We start from the raw sequence: 15,174 nt of genomic DNA on the forward strand, positions 1-15,174 counted from the left end.
GAGAGAGAGAGAGAGACCACGTGTGTGTGTGTGTGTGTGTGTGTGTGTGTGTGTGTGTGTGTGTCAGAAGACAGCCTTGAATGTTGGTCTTCCACTTTGAGACAGGGTCTCTGTTGTTGCATGTGTCTGCCAGACCTGCGGGCCTGGGAGCTTGAGCTTCTGGGAACTGTCCTGTCTATGTCTGCCATCTCCTCTTAGGCTCCCTTGAGCACTTACCTAGTTTATGCAGTTGTGTGGCCCTCCCCACCAAAGTTATGCAGGGTCTTTGGGGGGCCTGCAGATAGATCCTTCCCTATTGGATACAACTTGCCTCCTTTACAGTCATACCTTTGTGACAGAGACACTGTCACATGTCAGGCTTCTCTGGGAGCTGCAGAGCCACATTGCTGACAGCCTTATCAGGTTTTCTCTTTTAAAGCTCTCTTTCTGACAATGTTTGCTTTATATACTTTTAATTAATTAATTAATTAATGGCGAGATATTAGTTGGCAGACTGGCAGGGCAAAGACTTTCCAGAAGCTGATAAAATCTGTAATTGAGTCATGTGACAGAGACACAGTATCGGAGTGCTACGGAAGTTTCTGGAATGAGATGGCATTACTGGGGTCAGGGAGAACCGTGAGTGGCTCTTGGCAGGAAAGTAGAAGTTCACAAGAGGTGTGAACCCCAAGAAGATGCCCACTGCTACTTCCTTGGCCCTCTGTCCCTGCCTCCTGGTGCCCAGCTCAATAATGGCATCTGTTCTACATGCTCACAGGGCTCCTGTGACCTGTAGGGCTTTGGGACCTTTGGCAGCTGGCAATTCTAGCTGTGAATCTTAGCAGTTCCCCCCCACCCCCCACCTTTTTTTTTTGGAAGGATTCCAGGTTTCTCTTTATAGTTAATCCTATTATGTTCCTGGCTGTATCTTCCACCCTGGAGGCCAGGGTGGAAGAGTAGGGGAAGAAAGAACAGAGATCAAAAGATGAGTGGTGATATATATATATATATATATATATATATATATATATATATATATATATATATATTTTTTTTTTTTTTTTTTTTTTTTTTTTTATTTTTTTTTTTTTTTTTTTTTTTTTTTTTGGTTTTTCGAGACAGGGTTTCTCTGTATAGCCCTGGCTGTCCTGGAACTCACTTTGTAGACCAGNGTGCTGGGATTAAAGGCATGTGCCACCACACCTGGTGCATGGTGATATTTTTGATAGTGGGGTGGGATGAAGGCTGAGTCAAGGGTTCTGGCTCGGACTCTCCAGTGCCCAGCAGATTGACTGTTGGGTGGTTGGAAGGAACATTGGCTATGACAGAATGGTCGTCCCTGGAGGCTGCCAGTAGCCAGGTCAGGGGTGCATTGGGCTAGCCTGTCACAAGTAGGGGAAACAGTGGGAAAGAGCACATTAGGGTGTGGATGAAGATGAGGATGAAAGGGGTTTAGGTCGGGTCATATGCTGGCACCAAGCTCGGTTGTTTAGAAGAAATGGTGTCAGGTGAGATCAACTGGGGTCTTTTTCTACATGGTCTGGGGGTAGCAGTGGTAGGGGAGGAGTAGAGTATACCGTGGATAGGAGGGGGCTGAAACCTGATGCTCTCTCTCCTGAGTGGGACTCCTTCTGTAGGTATCCCTTCCGCGTGGGGCACGTCTGCTTGAAGCTCTGTACATGTCACCGCCCATGGTGCTGGTCACTCCTTGGGGCTGATCTTCATGGGTAGATCATAAGCACTCTGAAGGCAGGAAGTGCCACTCAGATATTCTGGCTCTGTGTGGTGTTTGTCAACCCAAGAGGATGTCAGACACGTGTTCCTGGGGTTTCTGTCCAGGGAGCCATGAGACACAGTGGTGGCCCAGACCCAGAAACAGCAAGCCAGACACTTCGGGAGACGGGAGACTGAGGTGGTGGTGTGAACAGCCATGGCTACACATTGACTTCTCTCAGGAGACTGTCTGTCTTTCCCCCTTGGCTCCCAGGACGTTTTGTGACCAAGCACAACATTCACTCTTGAAATTGCTGCTAATTTATTTACAGTGTTTGGTGCTTGCGCGTCATGTGCACCCTGAGAAAAAACAAGCAGGGAATTGAAAAAAATGATGATTTTTTTTTTCCTGGAATAAAAACATGTCCATTATAGCCCGCAGTGACAGTGAGTGCCAAGCTAAACATTCAGATGAAACCAGAGCCTCTGTGTAGACAGCCCTCCGAGGGGGCTGTCTTGGTCCAAGGAAGATTGCGACACTAAGACCAGAGCGCTGTGCTGCCTTGGGGCAGGTGGTTGGCTTGCAAAAGTGGGGGTGGGGGTGGGGTCAGATGTGAGCTGCACCCCAGAGGGTCTTGGAGGGCTTTCTCAGAACAGAAAGACCTTTCTGAGGCACCCCTCACTCTTGAACAGGCTATCTTGACTTTGACGAGATCTTAGAGACGGAGACTGGGTAGAAAGTGGGTAGATCTGTGGATTTCTTAATGGGAGGTGGGAGGGATGGACCTGGATCAGCCCAGCTCTCTTAGCAGAATGAGCCTGTCCCCTTGATTCTCCAGATGGATGGATGGTTTCTATGCCTCTAGTAAACTCATGCTTAGATAGTTCAGATCAGTTAAGGGAATAGAGAGGAGGGTGAGTTCTGGCTGGAAACACAACTTCCTCTTAGGTACCCACGACTTTGGGCAGCTAAGATGCTCAGAATCTTGATTTCATTGGTCTGTGAAGGAAGCAGCGCTCACCAGAGACACCCCATGTGTTTTGGGAACCCCTGTTCTGTTGGCCATGGTTTGGGCTTTCCTCTTCCATTCACTGTTGATTTATGATGCGTGCCCCGGGAGATGGACTTAAACCGAGGGAAAGAGCATACCAGGAAGACATGTCATTCATACCAAGGGACTTTTGGTATTTGGAAACTATGAAGGCCAAGGAAAATATTTACAGTGTCCAGAGTGGGGCCTTTTGTCCTGAAGGACAGGAATGCCTGTGCTTCCTCCATCCGTGCATGTGAAAAGTTTCTGTTAGTGCCACTAAGGTGTCTGTCTGCATCTCTGTACTTCCTGAAACTCTGGGAAACTTAGTGAGTTTGCCTTGGTCCACCTTGGCAATTTTTAGGTTCCTTTCCTAGATAGACTAGATTTTTTTTTTTTCTTACCCTGGTATTTTTTAGTTCAACTGTACTTCAGGAGTTAGGCACCACACCCTCCCTCAGCTCCATCTTCCTTGAGTTAAAATCTAGACCCATGAAAAACCAAATCACTTGAGGCAAGAGAAGCCTGAGAAATGCAGAGGGGAGGGGGCTGTGAATGTCCTGCAAGCCAGATGTTTTCTTCTCACGGCAAAAGGTGCCCAAGTTCACGGGCACCGGGGGTGGGGGGGAAGTGGGGGAAGTGTTTTCCTTTAAGGACAACATCTGTATGGAAATGGTAGCCCGAGTAATGCAATGTGACGGTTGCTATGTCAACTGGTGTATTTTCCCCTCCCCTTAAATTATTGACCAGCACAGTCAATGTTGCATAAAAGTCGTGCGACTCAGTGGAATGTGTTTATGTGCTGGCCTCTGCCAGAAGTTTTCATCACTTTTTTTTTTTTTTTTCTCTCCACTGCATGTATTTGCTTTGGGGAAAAGATGGCCTGTCATTTGGGTTTAACTGTCCCCCCCCCCCAACCCCAACCCCAACACAGATATTTCTAAGATTTGTAACAGGCCAGTGGTGACTTAAACTGCAGGGGAACAATAGAGAGGGAAGTAAGGAGGGGGGGTGGGGGGACTGAAACTCTTTTAGCTGTGATGAAGAAGTACAGACCTTGGGGCAGTATGTGAGCCCTTTGCAGATGGCTCAGGGAGGTAAGATGTGTGTTTCGGGGGCAGATGAAGGATGTCTGTTCCTCTTCAATCCTTTATGGAGATGGCATGGGGCACCGGCTCTGACTCTTTTACTCTGGGCTAATGTGTTCTGCGGCCTCCTGGCTCCCTTCTCCTTGCTGTCTGCGTAGCTGGGGTTGTCCTCAAATTCCTCATTGTCCTTTTGCCTCAACTGGAGGGGTTCTGGGAATATAGACATGTGCCACCATGCCTGGCTTTCTTTGTTGTCTGTAACTGGCACTTCATGTCTCCCCATGGCCCCCCTTGAGTCTTCCTGGTTAAGCCTACCTTTTTCCTTCTGCTCTTGCTGGCTGCCCACTTTGCTGACTGGGGATAAAACCCACTACCAGTGGGTCCTTTCTGTCCCCAGCACCTCCTACTTTGTCAGCAGGTTTGCTTTGGGTTAGGCGCTCACTCTTGGGGTTGTGTTACCTTCGGTCTCCTCTTCTCCCTGTCTCTGACCTCACCCTTTTCCTAGTCTATTCTTCATGCTTTAAATACTTCATTCTTGAAAACTGCCCTTTTAAGCACACAGCTTTAGACGCCACAGTTGGGATCTAGGAAAGCAGATATTAACTACAGTCTTGTTCATGCTCCACTGGGACATATATCACAACTGTTGCTTACAGGAACATGTCCCAGTTACCCAGAGTCCTCATCTACATTCTGTGAAGCTGGGTACTTGCCTCTTTTGCTTGGTCTCTTCTGTGACTTATTACAGAGCCTGATTCCTTGATCCAACTACTGTGGACTCCAAGGCTGGATCCCGTCCCTTGGTTGGCCACCATCTGTTGCCTCAGGGTTGGTCTTGGAATGTTCTCTCCATCCTTCCCAGACAGACTTAAAGTGCATGTCACAGTGTCTGTCACGGCCAGGTCACCCTGCTGGATCTCTACTGCTGAGCACAGTACCTGGCACATAGTTGGATTTGCTGACTAGGTCCCACATTGCTTCCCTTCCCTCAGGGTGGAAACAGCTTGACAATATTGGCTCTGCTGAATTCTTCCCTTCCCGGGCTCTGCCACTCGGTGTCTGGGCCCATTCGCTCACTGATCTCCCGCTGACCCCCTCTGCCTTGCCTGGTCTTCTGCTGACCCCTCCTGCCTGGCCTGACCCTAGCTCTACACCCCTGTTTTTCTGTCTGTTTTAACCTGTGGGCACAGTGCTTGGGGGTTTTGGAACCAGCAAGACTTTCCATAGTCACATCTTTTTCTAGTGGCACCATGATCACACATAGGACCTCAAGCGGGGATCTCAACTCCTGAGCCTCTCCTGGGAAACAGAATGAGCTTGTGTGGCCACCACGTGAGGTACCACCCCTGCCATCGCACCAGGTTCTCACTGAGTGCTCAAGGCATGCTATTGTGTCAACTGCTACTACTTCGCTTCAGGAATGGAATTGTGTCTCCCCTCTCCTTCCTTGGGGTCTGAGTGGCTGTCAATCATCTCCTGAGCCCACCCAGACTGGCCTTGTTCCTTCTTTTATGCCTTTGGTGTTGGTGTGGCCACACCTCCTGGGTTCTTTCTTTTCTCACATCTGGAGTGCCTGCCTCTGCTCACCACGACCTCACTCATTCCTCTGGCCCCTGCACATTCTCCAGGATTCTTGATTGTGTGACCTGCCTTTCCTCCCCCCAGCCCCTTACTGCACATAGCTTGAGTGTGCTCATAGTTTATTCTGCCTTGCGTCCAGGCCCTCTCTCTTTCTCCAAGCTGGGTGTTTCCTAGGCTAGAGCGCCTGTTTATTTCCCAAGTGGAGGTGCTGAGTGCTGTAGTCACGCTCCCCATTGCGTGTGCTTCCTGGGGAACCGACACGGCAGAATTTCCACCTATGGCAGGACAGTGTGCCATTTTGGTGCCTCCCGCTGGAGCAAGTTGGGAGAGGTGGCAAACAGGCATCTGAGCCATCTTTCCCTGACAGATGTTGCTCCTTCATCATAGCACTCTTGGTCTTTGCTAAGTTTGCTCTTTGCTGTGGCCTGAACATCTGTCCAGGCTTCTTGCTATCACAGCCTGTCCCCTCAATCTGGACATGCAGAGGGGTTCAGAAAATCATGAACATGGCCTCATAGAGGCTCGTAAAGACTCAGTTGACAAACACAGACCTTGTATGGAGCTGAGCTGGGTTCTTTGCATGTATGTTATGCTGTGTAGGTCGGTGTTCTTATGGGATTCCCAACAGTGTATGGGCATTTTTGAGAATCCTGGAATTTTGGTTTCTTTAAAAAAAAAAACCACAGAAATATTATAAGAATGTGTTTTCATTTTAATCCCAGGTGTAAGGATGTGGCGCTTGCTTCACCCTGTCCGCAGCAGCTATGATTTACCTCGTGCTTTAGCTGAATTGTGGTTTGCCAGCTGCAAATAATTTCTGAGTTGTATGATGTTTAGGGTTCTGGGAACTTTTCAGAGGGCACATACATGTGGGCCCCAAGAGGTGGGGTCAGTGGTTGTTGGTCATTTAAGGAGGTTGGTTATGGTTTGCTAGTAGCTGTGGTCGAAGAAGAAACAAAAGGAAAGAAATTAGATTCAAGGATTTTCCTAATTCCCTTCTCCCCTCTATAACCTATCTAGTGTTATTGGGTAAAATTGGGAGAGGGAAGAAGAACCCACAAAATAGCAAAGACCAGCTACAGGGGAGTGTCTCTGACTCTTTTGCCTGCACTTGGGACCCTTTTCCTCCTACTGGCTTGCCTTGTCCAAGCCTTGATATGACGGTTTGTGTCTAGTCTTAGGCCACATTCGGTGGGTATCCCTGGGAGACCTGCTCTTTTATTTGAAGGGAAATGGAGGATCTGGTGGAGGAGGGAGGTCGGGAGGAACAGGGAGGAATGGAAGGAGGGGAATATAATATATGAGAATAAAAAAAAGAAAGAAGACAGTGAAATTCAAACAAATAATTGAATGATAGATAATTATCAGTGGATGGGGGAGATAGGGAGATATTGTTCAGAGGGTATAAAATTTCAGTTATGCAGAATGGCTAAGTTCTCAAGGTTTAATTTAAAGGCTTGGTGATCAAACATTAATACATTGCATTTCATATGTGAAAGAAAATATCTTGGCATGGTTGCATATGCATGTAATCCCAGTAATGGTGGTGGAGAGACAGGCAGGTCCCTGGGGCTTTCTGGCCAACCAGCCTAGTCCAGTTAGGGAACCCCAAGTTCAGCGACAGACCCTGCCTTAAGAAATCATAAGGTAGGTGCCACCTGCTGTCAACCACAAGCCCCTCCCTACACACATGGGCATACACACGCTGCTCATCTGGTGGGCAGTCTGGTAGGCAGGGTCTGGGCAGACGAGGTGTGTGTCCTAATCAGGAGTACCACGGTCAGCTTGATGCCCTCTGAGAGAAAGGGTTGGTGACAGAAAAATGTGTGAGGAGTATCTTGTCATCCATTGGAGAGGATGGACAGGGTGGCAGATAGCTAGCAGTGAAAGACAGACAGACAGACAGACATCTCTATGCAGACCTGGAGAGTAAGTTTTCCAGGTAGAGATGACCTTTTACAAAGCTTTTTTTTTTTTTTTTTTATCGTCTCATGGAAACTGGAAGTGACAAAGGCCTTTTCACATCACTTTGCAGTGCTTTAAGGCAGGCGGAGGACATTTCTAGAAAGCACAGGAGAACGTCTACTCTTTGGGAGATGCAGTTTGGTACATTCTCCCGTGGTACCTGCGATGGAACCAGGGCAGAGGATGCTGGGTTGAGCTATGGATCAGGCCATAAAGCTCGTATTGGAGGAGCTGGTGTGTGAGACCCGGCTGGCTTTGAGGTCTGGACCCTCCTCTCTGCACCAGGTAGCCAGGGCCGAGTCTGGAATTGCTTCCAGCCGCCTTGTCCACTGCTTCTGATGAAGCCCTTCAGACCCTGGGATCTGAGTGACTCGAGAGGCTTTGCTGAAATGGTGTTTACAACCGTTTCTTCTTCATTTCTTCACCTGGTGGCTTGAGTCGTCTTGACTGTGGCCTTGCCCTCGCAGGCCGGGCTCCGTGTCTCTGCCTTACATTAACAGCCCGTCTCCTCTGCCAGCTGAAGCCTTAATCCAGTGATTCAGACTTTTTGGAGTTCTCTGAGGACACTGTCCCTTTCCCCCCTTACTGCAGAGCTGTTTTTTTTTTTCCTCTGGGTCCCCATGACAGTCAGTTTCAGCACCTCCCTGCCTTGGTCAGGGTTGTTAGCTGGGCTCTGTCTTCCTCTGCAAGCTGCCAAGCTCTGCAGTCAGGACAGAGGTAAATTCATCAGTCCCTGGGGCCAAGGTTCTGTGGACAGCTGGAAGCTCAGCCAAGGAGAGCTGAATTTACTTGATCCCCTCTTGCCCGGGATGAATCTGGGCCACTGGGAGTTCACTTAGGGACTTCACTGTCTTAACTTGTTTGAGAAACCTTGGCTTGCTGTAGAGTAAAAATCCATCAGCAACGTCTTCCTTGAGCTCCGTGTCACCTGTCACTTGGAGAGAGAGAGAGAGAGAGAGAGAGAGAGAGAAATTAAATTGGTGCTAATGCCTTGGCAGTGCCTTTCATGATGACCTGGCCTGTTTGCTCCTCTTAGCTCTGGACAGGGGGTGGGGGTGGATGGGGAGAGTGGGGAGTGATATCTGCTAGGGAACTTTTGTTTTTTTTGAGGCATAGGTGTTTTTGTTTCCATTTTGTTCTCCTTAGCGCTGCCTAGATCCAGGGTCTCTACAGTGAAGGCCCCGCAGCACCTGTCGGTCCCCCGGTGCCATCACGTGTCCTTGCTGTGCTATGCCAGCCTTGGCATGGGCTCTGCTGCCAGCTCCGCTGCCTGCATTTCCAGCCACTCCACTGATCAGAAGCTGCCGCATCCTCCAGGCTGATTCTGGTTTGAGGACCGGTTTATTTTAGACTGGACCCCACGTTCATTGTTATGTATCCTTAGCCATTGAAGATGAGTTTTGAAGAACATCATGAGACCATTTGAGTCCATTCTGTAATTGCCCAACATAATGAAGGAAGGCCCTGCTGTGCGCCGTGAAACTCAAAAGGTGCCCTGTCAGCATGTTTGTTTGAACCAGTGTTAGAGGACCGAACATTAAAGGGGGCACAGTCTGTTAGTAAACCGCACAGCTTCGCTGGTTCGCCTTGTCTTGCTGGGAAATAACAGCTTGTTCCCTTGGCTGCTGAGAGCCCCTGCAAGTTCTACTAGCTGCCATTTTGGAGAGTAATCACGTTGACTAAGTGAAGGTGAGCCTCAGGCATTTAATTGGCTCTTCCCTCCCAGCCTGCTGCATGAATTTTAGAAGGGCTGTCAGTGACTCTAACAGGCAGGGAGAAGGGAGGCTGTTGGCCTTTGGAGGAGGAGGGGCAGGTTCACCTTGACTGGCTGGCTTGTGCTTCCTAGCCTGGTCCTCACAGATCTCCACTAAGGTGTCTCAAATAGCAGAACAGGGAAGGAGGGGGAAGGCTGCTGACCCTGGGTGGTTCACAGTGTTTACTGTCACAAACCTAATCTTAAATGACTTGGTTTTTTTGATTACGTTGTCCCCCTGAATCTTCATTTAGAAAGGGCTCAAAGGGAAGGTGCATTTAAAATTTAGAATTTAATTTTTACTAAATTTATTAGAGACATTGAAATTTTAAAAGTTAAATTTAGGGCTGGTGAGATGGCTCAGTGGTTAAGAGCACTGACTGCTCTTCCGAAGGTCCTGAGTTCAAATCCCAGCAACCACATGGTGGCTCCCAACCATCCATAATGAGATCTGATGCCCTCTTCTGGTGTGTCTGAAGACAGCTACAGTGTACTTACATATAACAATAAATAAATCTTTTTGAAAAAAAAGTTAAATTTAAAATTTAAAATCGCGTGGCTTCCCAAACCCTTGGGATCTGGTACCTGGCTTAAGAAGTAGTTTTTTGTTTTTGTTTTTGTTTTTGTAATATCTATTAATAAAAATAACATAAAGCAAGCAAAGGAACTTTTGTATGTGAGGTGAGAACAAAGAAGCAGAAGCCAGGGTGGGATTCACCTTTCAAGGCCTGACCACTAAGTAGAGATGGCTTGGTGAGACCGAGACTGGAAGTGGGTTCCAGTGAGGGGTTACCTTGGTCATCTGAGGCAAATGGCTGAAACCATGGGATGGGAGCAGAAAAGTGTGGAGCAATCCACTCATCGATCGGCAGGCAGGGAACACATACCCAGTCTATCTAGCAGCTCCCGAGACACTGGGCTGACGTGCTCAGGCAACCCGAGTGGGGCATCTGGGGCAGGGTGAATGTGTGTCTACCTGCAGACCTGGTTCTGAGGATGCTGTGCAAATGACCAGGGTGGCAGCACGGTTAGTAACGGTGAGATAGGAGGAAGGAAAACTGCACTCCACTCCCAAGTCGTTGCTCCAGAGCCGCCTTTCCCAAAGATAGCTCCTCCCCACATGGTCCTATCCATTCTGAAGACCAGGCCTTTTACTGGATTTATGGTCCGAAGTCCAGAGCTGGACCCTCCCTCTGGCCCTTCTAGCCAGTTGTCTTCACGCCACCTCCCTCTCAGCACCTCAGTGTCCTCAAAACGATGCTGATAATAGCTTCATTATGGGGATAGAGGAAGTGCACATGAAAGCAGGCAGGGCCGAGTCGAGTGCCAAGGCATTGCTCAACACACAGGAAGTAGTTGTCTTTACGCAGAGCCCATGGATAACACTGGATCTTACGATGCCTGGGGAGTTATGAGCTGTGCAAATGATATCTTTTTAGAAAAGGATACGTTGTTTAGAAAATTATGTGTGCGATTATTTTCCTGCATGTGTGTCTGGTACCACATGTGTGCCTTGTGCCTGCAGAGGTGTCAGGTCCTCCAGAACTGGGTTTGTAAATGCTGCGAGCTGTGTGTGGCTGCTGTAAATTCTGAGCCTAGGTCCTCAGCCAGAGCAGTGGCTTTGCTCTTAGCTGCCAAGTCATTTCCCCAACTCTAGATGACTGGACTTGGATATATGTCTCTTCATTTTATTTTATTATTTTTTATTATTTTAACGTGCACCGATGGTGTTTTGCCGCTGTGTATGTCTCTGCGAGAATGTCAGATCCTCCGGAACTGGCGTTACAGATAGTTGTGAGATGCCATGTGGGTGTTGGGGTTTAAACACAGGTCCTCTGGAAGAGCAGCCAGTGCTCTTAACTGCCGCGTCATCTCACCAACCCTTGATATATGTTTCTTTTTTTTTTTTGGTTTTTTTTTTTTCGAGACAGGGTTTCTCTGTGTAGCCTTGGCTGTCCTGGAACTCACTCTATAGACCAGGCTGGCCTCGAACCCAGAAATCCTATATGTTTCTTTATTATAGATAAGTACACTGTGGCTGTCCTCAGACACACCAGAAGAGGGCATCAGATCTCATTACAGATGGTTGTAAGCCACCATGTGGTTGCTGGGATTTGAACTTAGAACCCTCTGGAAGAGCAGTCATTGTTCTTAACCGCTGAGCCATCTCTCCAGTCCCTTGATATATGTTTCTAATAAGAAAAAAAAAATAATGTTAAAAAAAAGAGGCAGAGTCTCATGTAACCCAGGCTGGCCTTGAACTTGCTATATTGCTGAGGGTGATCTTGCACTTCTGACTCTCCTGCCTCTACTCATCTTCGCTCCTATTCCCATGCATACCGGATCTGCATCATGTATACCACTGAAGTCTACATACCCAGTTTATGTGGTGGTGGGGGTTGAACCTGCGGCTTCATGCACAGTAGACAAGCATTCTACCAACTGCGATACATTCCCAAACCTAAAAAAAATGTAATTCTTAACTCACTGACTGCTTCAATATTGGTTTGTATTTTGTTTTATTCAGTGTCAATGGGATATTTCTTTTTCTCAACCACAGACAGTCACCTGTAAATACCTGTCTTGTTCCTATCAAGTGATACTAATCTGTGTTTTTATAGGACTCCGTTTATGGAGTTACTCCAGGTTGGGAGATTACGTCAGTGGTGAAGCGCTTGTGTAGCATGTTCAGGGCCCTGGGATCTCTACACAACATTATAACGCAACTCAAAATGTCACCCAGATCCTCCACAAAGCATGCAACTCGTCAGCCCGTGCTGTGGAAAGTGGCACCTCACCGCCAGTGAGTTTGCTGTGTGACTCACGCCTTTCTCTTGGTTTTTTCCTTCAGTTGTGGCCGTTTACTTAAAGGAATCCTGGTGGTCCATCGAAGACGTCCTAAGAACTTCAGATCCCACACGGGAAGGGCTCATGAAGGTGAGGGGATATGATTTTAAGTCAAATATTTGCAAAACAGGTTTTCAAGGTCTCTTTCCTTGGGCCCATGTTAATAAATGAAAGATGGTTACCAAGCTCGTTTATCAGGAAGTTGAATGAACAGGTTTTCATTTTCTTAAATAGATTATTTGTTTTTATGTGCGATGGTATTACCGCTTGTATATTTGTGTGAGGGTGTTGGATCCCTGGAACTTGAGTTGCAGACAGTTGTGAGCTGCCATGTGGGTGCTGGGAATTGAACCTGGGTCCTCTGGAAAAGCAGTCGGTGCTCTTAACCGCTGGAGCCACCTCTCCAGGCCTAAGACAGGGTTTCTTTGTGTAACCTTGGCTACCCAAACTCACCAGGCTGGCCTGGAACTCAGAGATCCGCTTGCCTCTGTCTCCTGAGTGTTGTAATTAAAGGTACGTCCCACTACGGCCAGGCCGGGGCTTCTTCCTTTTGATCTCCAGCTGCCTGAAGAGTGGCTTCCTCTGTGTCTACATTGTTCATGTCTGCGCATTCTTTTCCTGGGCTGCTCTGTGGGGAACCGAGTCTGACACGCTTACATAGCAAACTTTGCTTTGTCCCTTGATTCTGAAGGTTGGGGGTCCAAGATCGAGGAGTGTATTTTTGGAGGGCTGTGAGGGAATTTGTTGTCCACTCTCTCCTTGCTTCTGCTTGCTCCAGCAGTTTCGTTGGCCCAAAATGGCTGTAGTTATGTGCCTCCACATGGCCTTCTTTGGAAACATTGTCAGCCCAGGTTGAGAGTCCTGCTTTTGATGAGGGTATCAGTTGTATTGGATTTTGGAAGAAGACTGCCCCACCGTGGCTCGATAACCTATAAAAATTATAAAAAAAAAAAATTCCCTTTCAGAGGTGCTGGAGGGGATTTCAGTATCTTTTGGGGGCACAGCTATCAGTTCTAGCATCTTGCCAGCCAGGAAAACAAGAGCGTGTGGTCACGGCTGACCAGATAGCTGAGTACCGCTCAGTCTGCTCTGTCATCTCATGTCCCTTCTGTGCCTCGGTGTGTCAGCTTTAGTCTGTTCCATTTCTCTGCTGTGTTGAGACGTTTTTCTGTCTATATATTCAGGTCATGGTGATTGATAGAAGATTTAGAAACAGATCCGGTTTCTATCTGGCATCTCTGTTGCCCCAGCTTCTTCGTGGGCCTGGTCTAATTTCGGAATCTTCAAACGCTTGGTTGTGCACGTGGAGACACAGGTTTGAGTTTCAGTGAGTGACTTAGCTGGGTGTAAACTTCTGTGCCTCTGATGTCTGACCTGGAGCCTTTGAAGAGTTGTGGCTTTGTAGAGCTGTAAAGTAGGAGCCTTGGGATGGTGAGGGTGGAGTCAGGTGGCTCCTCAGGGTGCCAGAGAATAGCTGCACTTCAGCTGGGGTGGGGCTAAGGAGGGAGGCAGTAATCAGCCAGGAGATCTGACCGTGTGCCTCGTAAACTACCTGTTCATCTGGCTGCCAGATTTATTTTAATTATGTGGGTGAGATAAAGATTCTTTACCCTCTTGAAATGGTGTGTCTTTCCACAACTGGTCCAGAAAGCTACTTTCTGTTCAGGAAGTGCTGACTGAAATGTCAACATCTGTTCACTTTCAGTTTGGAGAATGACTTCATAGTGTCGTTTCTTCTATTGGACAATTAAAGCTTTGTTTATGCTTTATGGCTGGGCTGTTGGTTCAGGAAGAAACTTTGTTTCGCAAGCATAAGGTCCTGAGCTGGAATGTCTAGCACCCAATGCAAAAAGCCAGGCATGACTGTGTCTACCCAAACCCGGGGTGGTGGTGGTGGTGGTGGTGGAGACAGGTGAACCCTGAGAGTTCCCTGAATGGCTTTTATTTGGTTTTTCGAGACAGGGTTTCTCTGTGTAGCCCTGGCTGTCCTGGAACTCACTTTGTAGACCAGGCTGGCCTCCAACTCAGAAATCCGCCTACCTCTGCCTCCCAAGTGCTGGGATTAAAGGCGTGTGCCACCACACCCAGCCAGGTTGAAAACTTTAAATTAAGTCCTGTTCTTTAAGCAAGTTTCATTGACATGTAATTTGCATGCCATAAATTTACTGTAAAAGTATATATACAATTCCATGATGTTTAATGGTCTTCAATCAATCACTGCATAGGACTTTCATCACTCTGACTCTGTTCTTGGCTGAATATCCAGTGTATGGATGGACATTTTATCATCCCGTCTTTGGTTGATGGATATTGAGTAGTGCGCACTTCTTAGCTCTCATGAGCCTCTTTGTATGACTTTTTATGAGAACATGCATTTTGAATTTTCTTGTGTATAAACCTAGAAGCATAATTACTGGTCACACGATTTTTCTTTCTTTCTTTCTTTCTTTCTTTCTTTCTTTCTTTCTTTCTTTCTTTCTTTCTTTCTTTTCTTATAAAGGACATTTGATTGGGACTGACTTACAGGTTCAGAGGTTCAGTTCATTATCATCAAGGAGTACACATGGAAGCATGCAGGCAGACATGGTGCAGGAGGAGCTAAGAGTTCTACATCTTCATCTGAAGGCTGCTAGCAGAATATTGACTTCTAGACAGTTAGGGTAAGGTTCTTAAGGCCACACCCACAGTGACACACCTACTCCAACAAGGTCACACCCCAGGGCCAAGTATATACAAACCATCACACTCCACTCCCTGGTCCCCATAGGCTTGTCCAAACACATGAGTCTATGGGGGGCATACCTAAACATACCATAAGGCAAAATACATTTAGTCAGTTTCCAAGGCTCTCATAGTCTACTGCAGTCTTAACAATGTTAAAAGCCCAAAGTTCAAGGTCTCTTCTGAGATTCATCCAAACATTTAACTGTCAACCCACAAAGCAAGACAGGAAACCAGGTGAACAGTTTAAACTCTGCATCTGATCTCAAAGCAGTCTTCAGATCTCCAACTCCTTTTTCATCTTTGTTGACTGCAACAAACTTCTTTCTGCTGGGCTGGTTCCACTCCCTGATAGCAGCTTTCCTCAGCAGATAGCCCATGGTTNTGGCATCTCCAANNTCTTGGGGTCTCCAAGGCACCTTCAATGTTTTGGCTTCTTGTTTCAATGTCTGGGATCCACACGTGATCTTCTGGGCGCCTCCAAAGGGTTGTTGTC

The 15,174-nt window shown here is 47.5% G+C and overlaps 1 protein-coding gene across 1 annotated transcript in view; it reads left to right on the top strand.

The window, feature by feature from the left end:
* Positions 1-15,174, top strand: part of Fam169b (family with sequence similarity 169 member B) — a 99,298-nt gene that overhangs the window by 44,179 nt on the left and 39,945 nt on the right. The window contains exon 5 of the mRNA XM_029535540.1: positions 11,962-12,047. Coding sequence (XP_029391400.1) covers positions 11,962-12,047 — 86 coding nt within the window. The remainder of the gene's footprint in view (positions 1-11,961; positions 12,048-15,174) is intronic.

Source organism: Mus pahari, chromosome 1, assembly GCF_900095145.1.
Source record: "Mus pahari chromosome 1, PAHARI_EIJ_v1.1, whole genome shotgun sequence".
In the NCBI taxonomy this organism is placed as follows: Eukaryota; Metazoa; Chordata; class Mammalia; order Rodentia; family Muridae; genus Mus; species Mus pahari.